This window comes from Numenius arquata, chromosome 17 (genome assembly GCF_964106895.1).
Source record: "Numenius arquata chromosome 17, bNumArq3.hap1.1, whole genome shotgun sequence".
NCBI lineage: Eukaryota > Metazoa > Chordata > Aves > Charadriiformes > Scolopacidae > Numenius > Numenius arquata.
Window position 1 is genome coordinate 4970102 of NC_133592.1, and position 17240 is coordinate 4987341.

At 41.1% G+C, this 17240-nt stretch overlaps 2 protein-coding genes across 2 annotated transcripts; one reads left to right on the forward strand and one right to left on the reverse strand.

Annotated features, from left to right (window-relative positions):
• Window positions 1-505: 505 nt before the first annotated feature.
• DGKE (diacylglycerol kinase epsilon) lies at window positions 506-10447 on the reverse strand. Its single transcript, XM_074160234.1, has 11 exons — window positions 9990-10447; window positions 8146-8305; window positions 7550-7669; window positions 6510-6653; window positions 4423-4580; window positions 3706-3757; window positions 3442-3555; window positions 2877-2948; window positions 2217-2344; window positions 1167-1278; window positions 506-847 (listed from the first exon to the last, which is right to left on the reverse strand). The coding sequence occupies exons 1-11, from the start codon at window positions 10445-10447 to the stop codon at window positions 656-658; spliced, it is 1710 nt and encodes a 569-aa protein (XP_074016335.1). The 3' UTR covers window positions 506-655.
• Window positions 10448-12820: 2373 nt separating this feature from the next.
• On the forward strand, window positions 12821-16617 carry C17H17orf67 (chromosome 17 C17orf67 homolog). The gene is made up of 3 exons (XM_074160331.1): window positions 12821-12875; window positions 13560-13660; window positions 16501-16617. Exons 1-3 carry the CDS (start codon window positions 12821-12823, stop codon window positions 16615-16617), a joined length of 273 nt encoding a protein of 90 aa, XP_074016432.1.
• The last annotated feature ends 623 nt before the right edge of the window (window positions 16618-17240 follow it).

Consider the following 17240-nt stretch of genomic DNA (forward strand, 5'->3'; position numbering starts at 1 on the left):
CAGGAGTACTCTATCTATGACTTACAAAGCCACTGAAAAAGGTCATTCGCTAACAGAACATTTCCAGAAACCTTTGGTCCAAAAGCATCTTCCTTGCTAACCACCTTTCCCAAGAGCTCCCAGATCCTCTGCTCTGCCACCCAAGCCTACCAGATACGCATTGCACCAGCAGATGCCCAGAAAAGCGTTTGTCTTGCTCTCAAGAAGAGATGGCAGCCAGGAGCAGGCTGCTGTCTGAAAACCAGCCCACATCCTACTTGGTCTGGTTTTCTGTTCTGGAAACTGTTCTGGGGAAGCAGGCAGGTGGAAGCAAGCCAAACTCCCAGCTGTTCTTTCCAAGGGTATCAGACATTTTGCATACTGTACTGTGCATGTGCAGAAGATCTGATTCCACAGCAGGGAAGGGTCACCAGATCCATCTCTTTCCTGCCATTACAGTAACTAACTCCAGCTAGAAAGGCTGGGCATCACCACCAATCTAAAAGGCAAAACAGTTGTGGTTATTCAGCTGTGAAAGTTTTAATGAACGTAAAAGCATGGCTTTTTCCTCAGCTCTAGTTCATTCACAAGCATGAACCTCACAGCTAGATTAGGTGTCCTCAGTGTTTTTAAAGAGCTGAAGTTCATCACTGTATTACGTTAAATTCTGCAAAATCTATATGTCTTCATCCGTCTGTTCTCTCACGTGGTCCTGCTCGGACGTGCTGGAAGCGTCGTCATCTGTTTGTTCACCCGAGTGATACAACATCAGTGCATGTGTCTTATGAGTTATGGTAACAGTGCAGGGCCCCTGAGCCCACGGCTCTCCGTCCACCTGCATTGGCATCTTTGAGCTCTTCAAGATCAGCTGGCATTAAATAGAAGAACACACAATCACAGCAGTTCAAAGCAGCTCTGAAGATACCTTTTACAACTACAATATACTGATGCTGCACGTTTTCAGCCTGACCAGGGAGAAACTTAGTATGTTCTTAGTTGCACTCATAGGCCACCAAGCACAGCAACAGAGAACTGTGAATTATGACATAATTAATTTTTACGAAGCAGGAGAAACAGCTAGCTCAACTGCAAACTGCAACTTCAGATCAGCCAGTTGAGCTCTTGAGATTCTAGACTGTGTATTAAAAAAAAAAATTAGAGGAAACAAGTTCATAACCACCACTTACCCTGACTGTATGTGCCTGCCCTAGGCGAACAGGATTTGCCAGTTTCACCTGAATCTGGGCACAGTGGAAAGAACCATGAACGCCAACAACTTCCAGAAGTCCATCATCATGTCTATGAATTAAGAAAGGAGACTCTTTTTAATGATGCTCATGAGCTCCAAAACACCTGTCCAAATATCACACAGTCCTTTTATGGCTATTCCTATAGAGAAGACAAATGTTACTCTACAAATGTGTTTAAACTATCTATTTGTGCTGGACAAGTGACACTGAACAGCAAAGGAAGCCATACAAAAATGCAGGTATGGAACAATACACCAGGTGGTACACCCTAGCCAGCTTCTGGAAATTAGGGATATATGACTTTCCAAGGCACACTGTGCATATTTAAGGCCCATAATTAATTTCTCTTCCATAAATTTCTACAAATACCTGTCTTTCACTCATTTATTAATCTACAGTAACATCTTTTAATGGCTTAGTTTTTAACGTTTTGGTAAAGGACCTTGCCTAAATATTTTTTAGAAATACAGGATCATAAGCCTTGTAACTGAAATATAAAGTATATTTTTATATATGGCTTCTGAATAAGGAAGTCACAAAAGGGAGTAACTAATGTACCCGCCTATTCTCCTCTTTAGTATTGCTCCGGCCAACTTACTCAAGCATGGGAGTCAAATTTTTGGCTTGCTTTGTTTTTACTTTATATTTTAACCTCTACTAAGACGTGTTCTTCTATATTCTGAAATAGATGCATCTTCTACTTTTTGAAGGCTACCTTTATTTTTAATAGCCTCTTCAACACTATTGCTTAATCATGCCAGACATTTTGAGAAGGTCTTAAAAAAACTCCAACTTGATGTGTGGGATGCACTTAGTCCAAGTCTTCAACATGAGGAAAATAAATAAAAAATCTGAGATAGCATACTGTCACAAGGAAGCTTTCTGACCTTCAGACAAGTCTGGCTACATAAGCACAGCCTACTGGAGAGAACTGCTTACACCACAAGAACTATTAAAGGAAAAAAAGGAAAAAGATGCACTGCGTACCTCGCCAAGGGGTAAGGTTCATCACCCATTCCTTCCCAGAGCCTACAGCCACCTCCCCAGTATCCAATATTCAGGACAATGATGCCTTCCAAATTGGGCAACTCAATTCTCTCACCATCCAACTCTAGCTTTAAAAGACACACAGAAGTTAATTACTGTGGATCAAATTCAATAGTTCAATATATGCTAGTTATTCTCTTTGTGCATTTAATAGGCTTCCACTGGAACAAAAACTCACCCTGTACAAATAAGATGTTTTCTTTTCATCCTTTAAAAAAAAAACAACCCTCTACTTCTGATTTCACAACATATCCTAAGCTATAATAAATTTCGGATAATAGATAAAAGAAAAAGGAACTCTCATTTAAGTAAGTCTCTGGTGCCAAGGCAAATTTTATCTGAATGTCAGTACTTGAACTCACAGGACTGAGTAAAGGCCAGAAAACAATTTAGGAATTTTCAGTGAGCTCAAAGACATCATGAATTCCATGTAGAAAGCTGCAGATAGCAAAAGGAACATCAAAAATACTCTAAGTCCAGAGACATCCTTATACAAATATCATATAGATGTAAACTGCAAAGCTCCTCCCCTTTTCTTCCGCCATTTAAGTTTTTACAGTCCACTGAGTGTCCAAAGCATAAGCAAGTTAAAAAACTTACCTCAACCTTTTTGTTAAGATCTTTACATTCTTGTACTAAGCAGTCTTTGGTTCCATAAAAAAAATAAACAGCCTATAAAAAAACCGAAACAAAACAGGGAGAACAGAAAATACTGTTAGAAGATGACAATACATATGAAGACTATTTGAAACATTCATGTATAGTTATTGTTCTGCAAACCTTATCTAAAATTCATACGTAACATATATGCACATCCTTCAACTAAGCTATCTCCATGAGATAGGCTACAACTTGCCTAATAAACTTTCTTTCCACTTTAAAAGGACAAAGGCGATGTCCTTACCTATTAGGTTTCAAAGCAAATGAGACATTCTAACCAAAAATTGAACAAAGAGCACATTGTCTACGCAAGTAAGCAGAGGCAAGGCAGAACACTTGTGAGTGGGCGGGAAACGTGTTTTACCTACAGAATCCCCTCCCCAAGAAAAATGAGTTCAATCTCCTAAAACGGCATGAAATGAAGTAGGGGAGTAAAGCAATGTAAAGCAAAAAATAGCCTTAAGTCAACAACTACAAGGAGAAAATGTCACTTTACCAAACACACCTTATTAATTATTCTGCTGGAAAACAGAGAGGGAGTCTTCTCACGATGAGCATGAAAATTTAAAGCCATGAGAGCATCAGGTCCTATAGAAAAGTAGTTGTTCATTGTGAATACCTGTAAGACAGAACTTCTAGTTATGGTCTTATTAAATATTATTATTACAATTTAAAGGTAACAGTGTTTAATGGAAAGTAGGTAACCAAAAAAATAAGTATAAGCATACAGGTATTCCACAGAATCCATATTTATACTTGCAAACCATACCTTTGGTTTCCTTAAGTTGTAGTATCCTTTGTTTGTTACTTGAACCTTCCATCTGAAAAACAACAGCCATTACTTTAGAGTCATGCAGGATTGTTCTCAGTATCAGGAAAGTAGTGAGGAATCTCATATCTATACTGGGATCAAGTAAAAAGATTCAAATTCAGTTAAATCATAGAATGGCTGGGGCTGGAAGGGACCTTAAAGACCATCTCATTCCAAGCCCCCTGCCCTGGGCAGGAACACCTCCCATTAGACCAGGTTGCTCAAAGCCCCATCCAGCCTGGCCTTGAACACTTCCAGGGGTGGGGCATCTACAACTTCCCTGAGCAACCTGTTCCAATGCCTCACCATCTTCAAACTAAAGAATTTCTTCCTGTTATCTAATCTAGATCTCCCCTCTTTCATCTTAAAACCATTACCCCTCATCCTATTGCTACACTCCCTGATAAAGAGTTCCTTCCCCATCTCTCCTTTAGGCCTCCTTTAGGTATTGGAAGGCCGCTATAAGGCCCTTTATGAAATAGTTAAGCCCTGCAGAACAATGAAATAAAGACTGATTTTGGACCTCAGTTATTTTACAATTCCCTCCAGCAATACTTGTGTTTCTATACGTATAAGTACTGCTTATATGTAAACCGAGACACTGCTACAACCGGATATCAGTAGAGCTATAGTAGTATTTGGTTCTGTAGAATTTATCTTTTCATTGTTACTTACCTGTCTAATTTGATTCCATCTGCCTCCATGACGTTTCGTAAGATTTGTTCTACAGGGACCTCTCCAGCATAACCTGCGCCCCAGCCCAGTGTATTAGACAGGTCATTACCCGTTCCCAGAGGTAAAATTGCAACTTGTGGAATATAACGTTCTTGCCCCTAGGATACAAAACCACTGCATATTAGCTCCTTCTTCAGCACTCGATTTTCTCCTCATTCAGGTTAGATAAATATCACTAATCTTCATTAATCTGCAGCTTGTTACATAGTGCAAAGCAATAGAGCTGGCAGCATTAGTATAGCAGATGGCACATTTGAGTACTTATCATAGGGATAATGCAAAGACAGGAAACATTAAACCATTGTGAGAAGAGAAGAGAATACAGACACAATAAGGAGACAATGCCTTATTAATACTGAGCAGAGCATTCCTTCAAAAGAATGATGCTTTGGTTCTAAAAGTGGAAGCCTGAACTTCTCATCTGATTTCCTGATTATATGCTGCTACCAAGCTGCAGCCATGGTAAATTACTAACACTGTTACTGCACAGACCTATAGGGAAGTGATATGAACACGAAAAGAGACCTAACACACAAGGCTGTGAACCATAACAAGACACAAAAATGCTCTAGACTGAATTAAGGTTAGGTCTAAAACAACAGACGCACATAAAACTAGAGTAGTCAACCACAGACAGAAATTCACACGCTCAAAGAAGGAAAGTCAGTATCTAAGTTTCAGAGATGCCACACACACAGAGATGCAACTGTCCTCAACAGATGGAGCAAATGACAACCACCTCTGCAGACAACAGAGTAAGGGACAGAAGTAGTCATTCAAAATAGGCACCTTAGCAAAGGTCTTTGCTGTCTTTACCCCAGGAGGGTGAACAGTTATTTCAGGTGTACTATGGCCTTTGAAACTCAGCTGTGAAAAGTACTTGCCACAAGTGGCATTACGGTTATTATTTTCTCAAGAAGAGTTATCAGCCAGGTAACCTGTATTTGAGAGTCACGATAAATGAAGGGAGCAAACAGCCTACTGCTGATAAAAAGGTTTTGCTGATAACAGTATTTATGTAACTGGAATGGCTCAATTTGAATACTTGGAAACAAGGAAAAATACCGATTTTATCAACTATATTGGCTGTGAGGGACAATATATCAAGTGTTCAAGACCAAATAACCATATACTCATATTCATGAACCTTTAACAGTTACACTTTGTTGCATTTCTACTTTATCAGTACATAAAATTTTCAAAGCAGCTCAGTTTGACTATGCATGAAGTTGTAATAATGGTCTTCAACTACAACATTTCATGTATTAACAAGAAAGCTGCAGCAAAAAAAAAAAAAGAGGAAGAAAAAGAGACACGGATATAAGAAGAGTAACTTTCTTCCTTTTATCAGTAGAGAAAAAGGTTATTAGGTAAAGCACTAAAGCCCTAGTAATTATTCTTCATTCTTAATTTTCCTTAGGAATTCTTAATAGTACCCTTTAAATTGGAATATCTTCTGTTTCAAATCAACAGTAAACATACAGCTTATTTTTTCCTTCTCTACTTGCTGTTACTAGGTGAGGCTATAGACTGATACATGATTTAGAATATATGAGAAGTAGCAGAAGCAAATTACAGCACTCATTCATGCAGTGGCAATGCAACCAGCATAGCCAGCAAAATTATGAGGATATTATAAAAGGTTGAGCGTGCTGGGAGAAATAAGTGGTCAGAGCACGTTAGCCATTATTAGCAATGCCATTTATGAAAAAATAAACCTGTTTAGACAAAGAGGAAAGAACAACATATAAAATATTCCGTGGCTTGTTCTTTTCTTGCTTTACAGAAAAGAATGAATTTAAATATCACTTAAAATCTAAAGCTTTCATATTTTGCCTGAATGACAGGGACTCATAACAAGATGCATTCCCTCCCCCCAATATAAATATGCAATTCTGCAAATATTTCTCTGTAGGCTTATTCAGGAAGATTAAAACATTAAATACAGGTAAGAGATTACGTGTAGCACTTTAGCAGCCTCAAAACTCATTTCACCCTAAGACATCTTTTAACATAAAACATAATACCTTTATCTTCATTTCATCAATTGCATCCAGGACCCAGCCTACTGTGCCGTCCCCACCGCAGACAAGAACCCTGACAGCGTTGCAAGGCAGCAAGGTACAAAGCTGGAGGGCTTTAGCAGGTGTGGTTTTGCTTAGATCAAAAACCTCAAAGAAAGAAAAATCAGGAGTTCTGTAAGTTCACAGAATGTGACTCAGGATTTGCCTCACAGATAAACAACTTCAAGTTCATTCTAATGCAAAACAAAGATTCTCCATTTACAATATTACATTAGCAAATGAGCTGTCTTGACTTTTATCAGGATTTGGTTTCCCATATTCACAACAGAGCTCCAGCTGCTTCACTAGGAATAAATGCTGTTGATGCTGACAGAGTCCTAAGGCAAGTCTGCATCTAGAGGCATTATGATGTATTGTGTAAAGATTAAGGACTTCAGATAAAACTTCTTTGTACGCTGAGTATTTAAAAATAAGTTTATTCTTATTGGGATGCACTTAAAACACACACGTAGTGATTTCTATCAGGCTGTATTCTAAGGCTGGGTTTTGAACTTCAAAGGAAGAGTGTTAAGGTGCAGCCAGGAAACCCAAGGAACAGTAACTGCCCTACGTCAGCATCCTGTGCCATCCCAGTGGATTTTAAGGGGAAAGCGACAACAGAAAGCGGCAACTGTAAACATTGACGTTTTCACAAGTAAAGCGAGGACTTAAATTAATACAGGTTTCAAACTAAGAAGACCTAAATATTTCATCTCCTACAAATTGTACACTGTTTCAAGAGCCAGATACTTATAATCAACAGAATTACTGCATGGATTACTGTAAATAAAACCTGGACCACTATTAGAACCATAACAAACTTGGGGGGGGGGGGAGCCTTTGCACTTTTGGTCTCTCTCTATATTCTTTCTAAAAGAACAAACCGCGTGAATTTGTTTCCTTTGTTGCTCTTCCACAAGATTCTACCGCCATTGTGTAAGCAAAGTGATGTTTATTCTAATTTAAACTTTTATTTTATTATAGTGGGTTTTCACTGAAAATACCTGAACGGGGTTCAGCAGAATTTTAAATTCTCCTAGTAAAGTTTCACCCATGTTGTTTCCACTACGAGTATTAGCCAGTATGATTACTGGCATCCAGTGTTTTCTGCAGTAAGGTACTACCTGCAAAAAGGTAAAAGTCAGTCAGTCACACAAATGTGGCACATTTTAAAGCGTTTAAAGCCTTGGTCCAAAACCTGTCCCCTCTCAGTGCTGAAATGAGGGAGCTACCAATTAGTCTGAAGTAGTCAAGACAAATACTTCTGACACACCGAGGCTGAAGACTTCTGTTCTCCAGTGCCTAGGACAACAAATACTACAAAGTTATGAACACAGTAGTAGAAAAATCACAAAACATTCAAGGAAGTAAGGTGCCCAAATCTCAGTGTGGTTTTGGAATAACAAAATCCAAATGTATGTTCATGCTTCAACTACCATGTTAATAAAATAACAAACTAACACTGCAAGTACTTCATATATATTGAAACATATACCTGATTGATAGTTATTAACCTGACAATGTACTGAATTCAAGTTTTAATGTGTGGAATTCTTTTTTAAGAAATACATTATAAAACCCAAAAGCAATAGACAACTACCTTTTCATAATTTGTTCTTTTGTCTTTACGCATTTGGTTGATTGTAGACAAGTAATATGGTGGAATAATTAAGTCTCTGAATTCTCCAAATGTACACTCCTCAGTCTTCAAACAATCCATCATGCATTCATCATGTACAGTGTGCTGACACCACACACATCTGGAAAAAAGACCAAAAAAACATTAAAAAAATCCTCAAACAACAGGCACATCAATTTTGCTCATTTATTTTAGACAGACTAACTTTCTGAAAAGTAGTTATGCTTACATGAAACATTATGAGTAATAATTTAAGCACCTTTCAGAGAAAACCAAGCATTCCCTGCAAGTTTACATGACTATGTATTGGCTACAGAAAACTGCATAACTTGGTCATGTGCTTGCAAGTCTAGGAAAGCATTTGAATTCTGTGGGAAAAAACCCACCAGTTTTAAATTAATTCTATTCTTTTTAATTCAAAAAACAGGTGCTATAAATATCCTCTCGCATGATCTGCATTATTAACAGTTACACTAAAAGCTTGCATGAGAAACTGAACTCCTATTTCTCCTTAAAGAGCACAGATAAAACACTAGAATTCAATTTAATGAAGTGTTAATAGTAACATTAATTAATAAATTCCTCAAGATTGATAATATCCCTTTAAGTCTGAAACCTGAAAGGTTACACAATACTGTAAAAGGCTGATGGGATTTTGTTATGCAAAACTGCTCAGCTTTTTGACCTATTCTAAAAGCTGTCCTGGAAAATGGACTAGAACAAGAGGAAATACTGCAATATCCACTGCCAGGTTCTGCAGAATGTTAATCCTCATTTGCTACATCCAAAGCCTTGGTTTAAGCAGCTGTCAAAGATATTTTTGGAGTCCTTCTGACTAATCCAGCACACAACTAGAGTAACAATGACACTTGCCCTGTACTGTGACTTTGTTTTCTTCCTTCCTTCCTTCCCTCCAAAATCCTCTCCTTCCCTCCTCTGCTACAGACACTCTCACAAGGTTTTGTTTCTGACATTATGCTCATTGTACACTGTAATTCTGCTTATTTACCAAGCAATTTAACAATATCACACAGAAGCAAAGCAAAAGCTGGCAGAATGTATGCTGGAAAGATGACATCTTTTGAGAAGGCTGAAGTAACACAGTGTACCCAGTACCCAGACCACTAGCACTGTATTTCGGCCTGACATGCCACTACGTATCATGCTGACAACTTTGGAAGCAGCCTTACTGATGACAGAACAAGCTCATTCAATGGCTCCTTAAAAATTTTTAACATTCTTACCACCAACTCTAACAAGAGATTAGATTACAGTAGTTTAAAACTTTGCATCAGCATTTTTTGAGTACCCTTAAAAACTAACTTGAATCAGCTATGGGACAGTTGTTTGTCCTAGTTACACTGAGCAGATACCAATTTTTCAGAGATGCATACACATTGCGGTGCTCTGAATTGTGACCTGTGCCACCCAAATTGCTCAAGCTACATACTGTACAAATGACAAGTGTGTTAGAACCTTCTTAAGGTCATCCCCTAAAATATAAACTCTTGGACACAGAGAGCCTTGTATATATAATTATACAGTAGCTAGCACATCGTGCTGGAGTAATGCAATTAAGAGAACAAGTGGACACGAGATGTGATGCCACACTCCTAATCTATGACTCAAATTACCCACAAGCATCCATTTTAATTTTAGATTCTATGAAGTTGTTTTTTTAAGAGTTTCATATTTGACTACTGCAGGATCTCCTTTGGGGTAACGTGTTCCAATAACCCTGTGGAAAATACAATACTGATATGGCATCGTGCTTCCTCATACAAAGCCAAAGTCCCTTGCAGTACCTGTAGTCGCAGAGCTTGGGCTGTGTGCCGCACTGTTGTTTGCATATCATACAGCAGCTGCAGAGGGGGACGTTGCCCCTGATCCAGTGGTGTGGCATAGAGCTGTGGGCTCCACCATCGCTCCTCATCATAATTTCCTTGCAGAGAAAGAGCTGGTCAGCCTTCTTGAGGCATCCTTCGCTGACACGCAGCCCGCAGCAGTTGCAGAAGGCACCCTGAAGGATGTGCTGAGCACAGACGCAGCAGTAGGAGGGCTGGCCAAAGAGGTCTGTGTAGTGCCAGTCATGCTTGCTCTTGCGGAATATGTCTCGTATTAACACCTGCCGCCGGGACCGCTGGAAGCTGCACCACAAGGTGATGAGCACCGGCAGGATCACCGCGCACAGAGTCCAAAACACCAAGCTCCAGTCTGCGACGACCGAGGAGGCCGTGCCGCTTCTGCCCTCCGTCCCTTCCATTCCTCAGCAGCTCAGCCCCTCCAGCCTAACCCCTCACATCAGCCGGGCAGACAGCAGGGCCGGAGTGGGAACAGACCCTTAGTTCACGGAGCCAGCGCGCAGCTTCATGAGGCATCTTTTAATCCCTTATTAGGGCTAAGCACCTATTTCCCCCCACACCTGACCTACCCACCAGCAGAAGGGTTTCAGCGCCGGCCGGGTGCGAGGGGCTCCTCCGCTGCCTGCCCGGGCCTAGCGCAAAGCCGGCCGCCGCCCGGCCTCCTCCCGGCCCGGCCCTTCTCTGGCCCGCTCCCCGCCGGCGCCAGGCGGGGGCCGCCACACGGCTGCTGGCTGCCCCCCGACGCTCCGCTTCTACTCAGGCCCCTCTGCGGCGGCCGGGGGGACGGGGGCCGGCCCGGCCCCGCGACGAGGCCCCGGCTCCGGTCCCTCACACCGCCTCTCCTCAGGCGCCTCCCCGCTCCGGGGGCCGCCGTCCGCCCTCGCCCCGCGCCCGCTTCCCCCCTGCGCGGCGCGGCGGGGGCTCCTGGCGGCGGGTGCCGCCTGCGCCGGGCCGAGGGGCGGCGGGGATGCGCGGGGCGGCGGAAGCGGAAGCGGCGGAGGGCGGTTGCCAGGAGACAGACGGGCGGGCGAGTTCGTCACCGCGTTATCGCGACTCGGGGTCTGTCGCCAGCGCCTCCCGACAGCAGCTCCGCTCGCTGGGGCACAGGGCCGCGGGCGGGAAAGCCGAGGAGAAGGGCCTGGGTGGAGGCGGCGGCTGAACGGGCTTTGGGCTGAATCGTCGCACTGTTTGTTCCATTATGACCCCAACCACAAGTGCTTTTCCACCATGATTTGTCCTTACGTGTTAGACTGTTTCCCCTGTGGCAGTTCGAAAAACAAAAAGAGTTGCTGCAGGTTTTTGGACTTCCTGATCAATTATGTAAATCCATACAGTATACATAACATTTCTTAGATTTTAGGCTGCTGGTGTCCTAAAACACATGCTGAAAAATGCAAGTGCTCCACAGTTTGCCAGAACACAGGTTTCCAAGAGAAGCCCCGTAACGGGAGGTCGGGCCCTAGAACTGGCTCTGAACCGCTTCGTTTCCATCCCCTGCGATGGCTCTGGTCGAGCCCTTACACCAACAGCACTCAATGATTTTGCCCTCGATTCTGTCAGGTTTTTATAAACTCATAAACAGTTGTGCGAGCAGCTGCGCTGCTCCAGACAAGGAGACATGTCTGGCTGGCGTGTGTCGAAGCTGAGGACACCCCGAAGGTGTCCGTCCGCAGGGGACATTCACAGAGCCCCTCTCTCTGACCTGCTGTTTGGTTTCTTCAACCTTTAACATTTTTGGGACCCACAGCTCTTTGCCAGATTTCACTGAAACTGGCTGACTTGTGCACGGTGGCACAGACAGAATGAACACCCCGTCTTTAGGGAATGCAAAGGCAGAGCTGAGAAGGGCTGCCCGGGGGCCGGCTGGGAAACCCTGGGCAAAGCCCTGCGTGCATCAAGTATGGGATGTGCTGCACCTTTCCCTCCCAGGGGAAATGCTAATTACACACATCTCTCACACGAGAGCCGCGGGTGAATTCTGACTCCCTATTTCATATGCGATATTCAAAAGGACACTCACTTCTTCTCCTACAGTAGGTGATGCTGGTGCCGTACGTCCAGCGCTGCTCAGGGGAGGTGCAGACGGTCCCATTTCTCAAGGCAGAAACTCACTGTTTGCAATGACATTTATTAACCCACATTCTTACTTCACATGATGTTTACTGGTAAGGACATCTGAAGTCCTGTTTTCTACTAACTCGTCCTGAAAAGAGAAGAATTATGTGAGTTTCATTTGTATGGTTCTATCAGTTTGATAAAAATCTCCCTGCTGCGTTCTCCAGCGGTGATAATTCGGCTTTGCTAGAGTTAAACCACATTAATATGTGCTTCTGTGCTGGCATAAAGTTAGAGACAATTTTTGAAAAAGGGACCCCTTTGAGGCTGCCTTTGAGACTGACATTCAATAACAGGCAATTGTTTCTTTTAAAAAACAATCATTCACCTTAGGCACCCAAAACCATTGCTTGCTATGCTAAAGGTAAGGTGATGTGCTTTATTTTCGCAAATTTTAAATATCCTGTGTAACTCTGAAGCCTGAGGTGGAAAAAAGGTCTTCTATTTTCTTTCCCTCAGGAACAGAGTTATGCTGAGAATGTGTGAGCAGATAATAGCCTAATTCAAAACTTCGGGCCAGATGTCTTCAGAATCATACTATCACTCAAATTAGTTAAAGCATAAACAAACACTTGTGACTGACGTAGCGACTTCAAATAGGCTAATGCCTCAGTCAGCATTACTCATTTTGGAACAGACTGAGAGAAAGCAGAATCAAAATGAAGAAGTTCCTTGTGTTTGTCTCCTTTCTGGTCCTGATGACCACTTTTACAGGTAGGAGTTTATATAAAACAAACCCGCGCGTGTGTGTAGAGCTGCAGAGCATATTATAATAGTATTAGTGCAACAACCTTGTATTTTATTATCTTCGTATTCATTTTGAATACTTAACTATTTTTATACTGCAGACTTTCCATGATGCGATTTTTAACAATCATGCTATTGTATTTGATATTTTACTCTCTGCATTACCACACTGGAGTAATTTATTGCAAACCCCAAAAGTTTAATTTTACTAGCTTATTATTTTAATATTATCTTACCAAGGTCCTGCAAGCAGAACGTTCAATGCAATCTCTCCTTTGCAATGAAAGTCTAACTTATTACTTTGAAAAATAACCCTAAAAAGTAAAGCAACACAGAAAAGAACAAAGAATTGGAAGAGTCACTAACGTCAGTGGTTAGATGGTGCTGTTATATTTTCTCATTTTAGAGAGTAACATGAATATGTAGGGTTTGCTTCGTACTGGTAGAACTATAGAAAGCACAAGTATAAAAATGGTTTAAAATTCCACTCATATCTCCTGGAATGCAATATCCCCTGGGAAGGGGCTGTAATGAAAGAACACTTTGTATATAGACAAATATCAGGTTTGGAGACATTTCATTTTACAACTGACAGATAAAATATTAACTTTTTGGTAATTTCAGAACTAATTTCTGTTTCTCTGTCTTTAGACACTTCACCAATTTTGCCCGAAAAAGATGCCAAACAGATTCTGAGAACTCGTCGTGAAGACAGACGGAGAAAAGCTGGTTTCCCCGATGAGCCAATGAGGGTGATTTATGATATTTATTTTTAAATTACATTAACTAAAAAAAAAAACCCAACACCAAAACCCTCAAAACATTTGTGTTTAGTATTAAATTTCTATAGATTTAAATCCAAGCAATGCATTATGAATATCACCCTTTTATGCAGCTGATTTCTTCCGTGAATATTAAAAAAACCCTTTACATTCTTTCAATTACTGCTAAGTAGCATTCTGTAAGTGCTGAATATTGCTCAGGAAATGTATGCTTGCAGAATGTGGAAATTATTTATCACGGTTCAAAAATGCCGATTAAATTATTGAGAAGAAAGTGGCTTTTCATTTATAGAAATGTGGATTTCATCAGGTTGTTCCTGAAAAACTAAATAACAGGAAATGTCTTCTGCTTACAGTACATTCTGCACTCAAGGCAGAAAGGAGATGTAGGTGTCAGTGGTCAGTCTGGAGATTGAGGTAGTTCTGAACAAGCTCTTAAAATCACTTACTTTCGTGCACTTATTCATGAATGCTACAGATAGCATGGTTTGTTATGATATTGTAGAAGTTTTTAGCTGCTAGCTTAATGCCACAGCATTGCTTCTGCATGCAATATTTACATGTATTTCCTTCTAAACCATATTACAACAAAAGAAAGTAAAATAATTAAGGAGCCTTCTGTTTTACTTGCTTTGACAAGATGTAACATATAATTCTGCACGTCTCAAAGAGGTACTTAAGGTATTTTAAAATTACTGCCTATTTCTTTCCAAAGAAAATAAACTGTACTAAAATTACATGGTTCTGAAGAGACAAACCCCACAGAAGCTAGAAAGCACACAATAGATTGTGCACGTATGACGAGTACAAGGGGCTGAGTTCAGCAAGGTGTTGAATACCTCTGGATCCATAGGACATGACAAGCGCTACATACCTGGCAGGACTGAGCTGGGTGTGTGCCAGGCTCATGGAGACAGCGTGGCTTTTCCCTTTCCAATGGTTATTGCAGACCGGCCAAAACGAGTCCACCTGGCCATACACCACTCCCGATGTACACACTTCTTTGTCAAGTATGACGGCCACAACAAATCAGAACTGTCACAAGGATATGGCACGATGCTCGTTAACAATCCTCTACAATGAAGACTGTACAGCAGAGATGAAAACCAGAAGACGTGGGCTTCACTGCTGCCCGCAGCATTCAGGATTGGGTTGGTTTCTAAGCTGGTGTTAAATGACCCTTGCAAATTAGCGAGAATACAGCTCCCATCTATGCTCACACTTAATGTAACAGGAAGCTACATCCATGCATATGACACGCTTAGTCACATGGTTTAGTTTTAGGTAGTTCTGTGAGGAGCAGGGAGTTGGACTCAATGATCCTTATGGGTCCCTTCCAACTTGAGATATTCTATGATTCTAGGCGGGGAGTAGAAGTGTTTGGCTACTGACCTCTGCTGCTCTGTCCTTGCCACTGTCCATCCTACCTTGATTAGTAGCAAACACTTGTTGAGAAATTCCAGCCTTCTTTTTATTTCTTTTTCTTTTTTTTTTTTTTTTTCTATACAGCAATGCTGGCTTTCTGTAAGAAAATCCAAACATAAGAATATTTGTTTTTCTCACTAAATGTCAAGGTTTTCAGTAGAAAAGGAAATATCTTCTGATAAAAAAGCCAACTATTCCCCCCTGCCATGTGGAAAATAGAGATTTTCCCTTGTGAACGAAGGTGCGTGGCTTGTATATCCCTGTGCACAGTCCTACCACCAGCTCAAGGAGAAAAACTGATTTTTTATGGATTCTTTGTAGCAGAATGAAATGAATGCTGCGATGAACCCACCTCTGTTCATCTATTTTAAGCAAAAGCTGTTTGTAGTAGGCCAGATCATGCTGAGCTGGGGAATTTAATTTGCAATTCTTTGTGACACTGTTTGACTTCCACAGTGCTGTTTCAGTCAAAAAGCCTGTTCGGTTACAGACTGCAAGATCTGCCATCTTTGATTATTTAAAAAATGTCATTTATGTTATCAGCATGTTTTAATCTTACTTTGACTGAGACACTGCTTTTTATCATGTGACATCTTCTCGGTCATATAGCTCTGTTCTCCGCAAGTTCATAATACAGTCTCACGGAGGGATTTGAGCCAAGTCTCCCTGTGCTGCGAGGAGAAAGCACAGTAAAAGGCAGAACACGAATGCTTCCTGCTGGCACCCAGTGCACCAACCCTCTGGTTAGCACAAAGAGCAGGGAACTGGATGACAGCGGGAATACTTGGCCAGTGCAAAGGGTTTACACTACAGCTTCCATTCCTGCAGTGCCTGCTGTGCAAAGCAATGGGCATATAATTTCAAAAAATGTATCTAGTGTTCACAAAGGTTTTTGTTCCTGATGGAGGTCAAGTTTTGGTACACAGCCCACTCTAGTTTGATAACTTGTTGCTTACACCAAAAATCGGTAAATTAGTACGGGAAATTCACATTATTTTATGTATCACAGAAAGCACTGTCCGCAGGAACCGATTTTCAAAAGAGGCTACAACAGACCTATCTGTGAGAATCCTTCTGCACCCTCAGGACCAACAGAGGCTTCTGTGCTGAAATGCAAATAAGAAATGTGTATGCAGAATTCCTTATTTATTAATATTGTTGTAAAATTCTTGCTGAGCACCTTCACTGATCTGGATGACGATGTCATTCATTAAATATTGCTAGGTTGGGGCAAGCTGACTAGCAACACCATTTCGCTGTATCTGAGAATTTTAAGGGGTAGATTAAATGGTCTTATATAAACTGTAAAATTCTCCTGGTTCATTGGCCTGACATTAGACTTGAGTGATGACATAATTAAAATGCTTTTTCTTTTCTTTAAATAGGAGTATATGCTTTACCTCCAGCGCTTGGAGCAGAGATCAGAAGAACAATTCCTTGAACACTGGTTGAATCCACATTGCTTCCCACACTGCAACAGGGATTTAGTGCATCCAATCTAATGGTTTTGCCTACCCCGCAATTGGTATATATATACTTATTTTACAGTGCCTATTTCTTTCTTCAGAATAAAAGGCAGAGCCACAAACTGGAAGAGGAGAGAATAATCAATGGCTGGAGGAAGTAGCTTGTGCTGAAAGGTGTCTGGCAACAGAGCAGTGCAGGGAACATCAGTGTCATAGGCCTCAGCTGCGGCACCGCAGTTCTGTTCTTGTTAATAATGCATTTCTCTGCTCTATGGATAGAAGCTGGTGACTGTACAACCTTCTTACTAATGTTGCTTCAGATTGCTCCTGTTTCTTTCCTTTCTGCTTGTGCTCCTTTTCCAACCCATCTATTTGTAAGTCTGTATTTGTTCATTTACCTCTCAGTAGGACAGGATTAAACTCATAGTTGTCATCCTTGAGATATTTAAGATGCAGTCAGACCTGATAGCAGTTGAGCCTGTTCTGCAGTATCTCAGCTCTCATAATTTGCTAGCTGCTGATTTTTTAAATGGAATTCACTATTTACTACACATGCTGGTAAACACTAACACAGAACATTTTCACAGAGCTTGCATGGATTATTAATTCTGTTTATGATTTTCAACATCAGTGTAATAGACAGCATCATTTGCTTTATT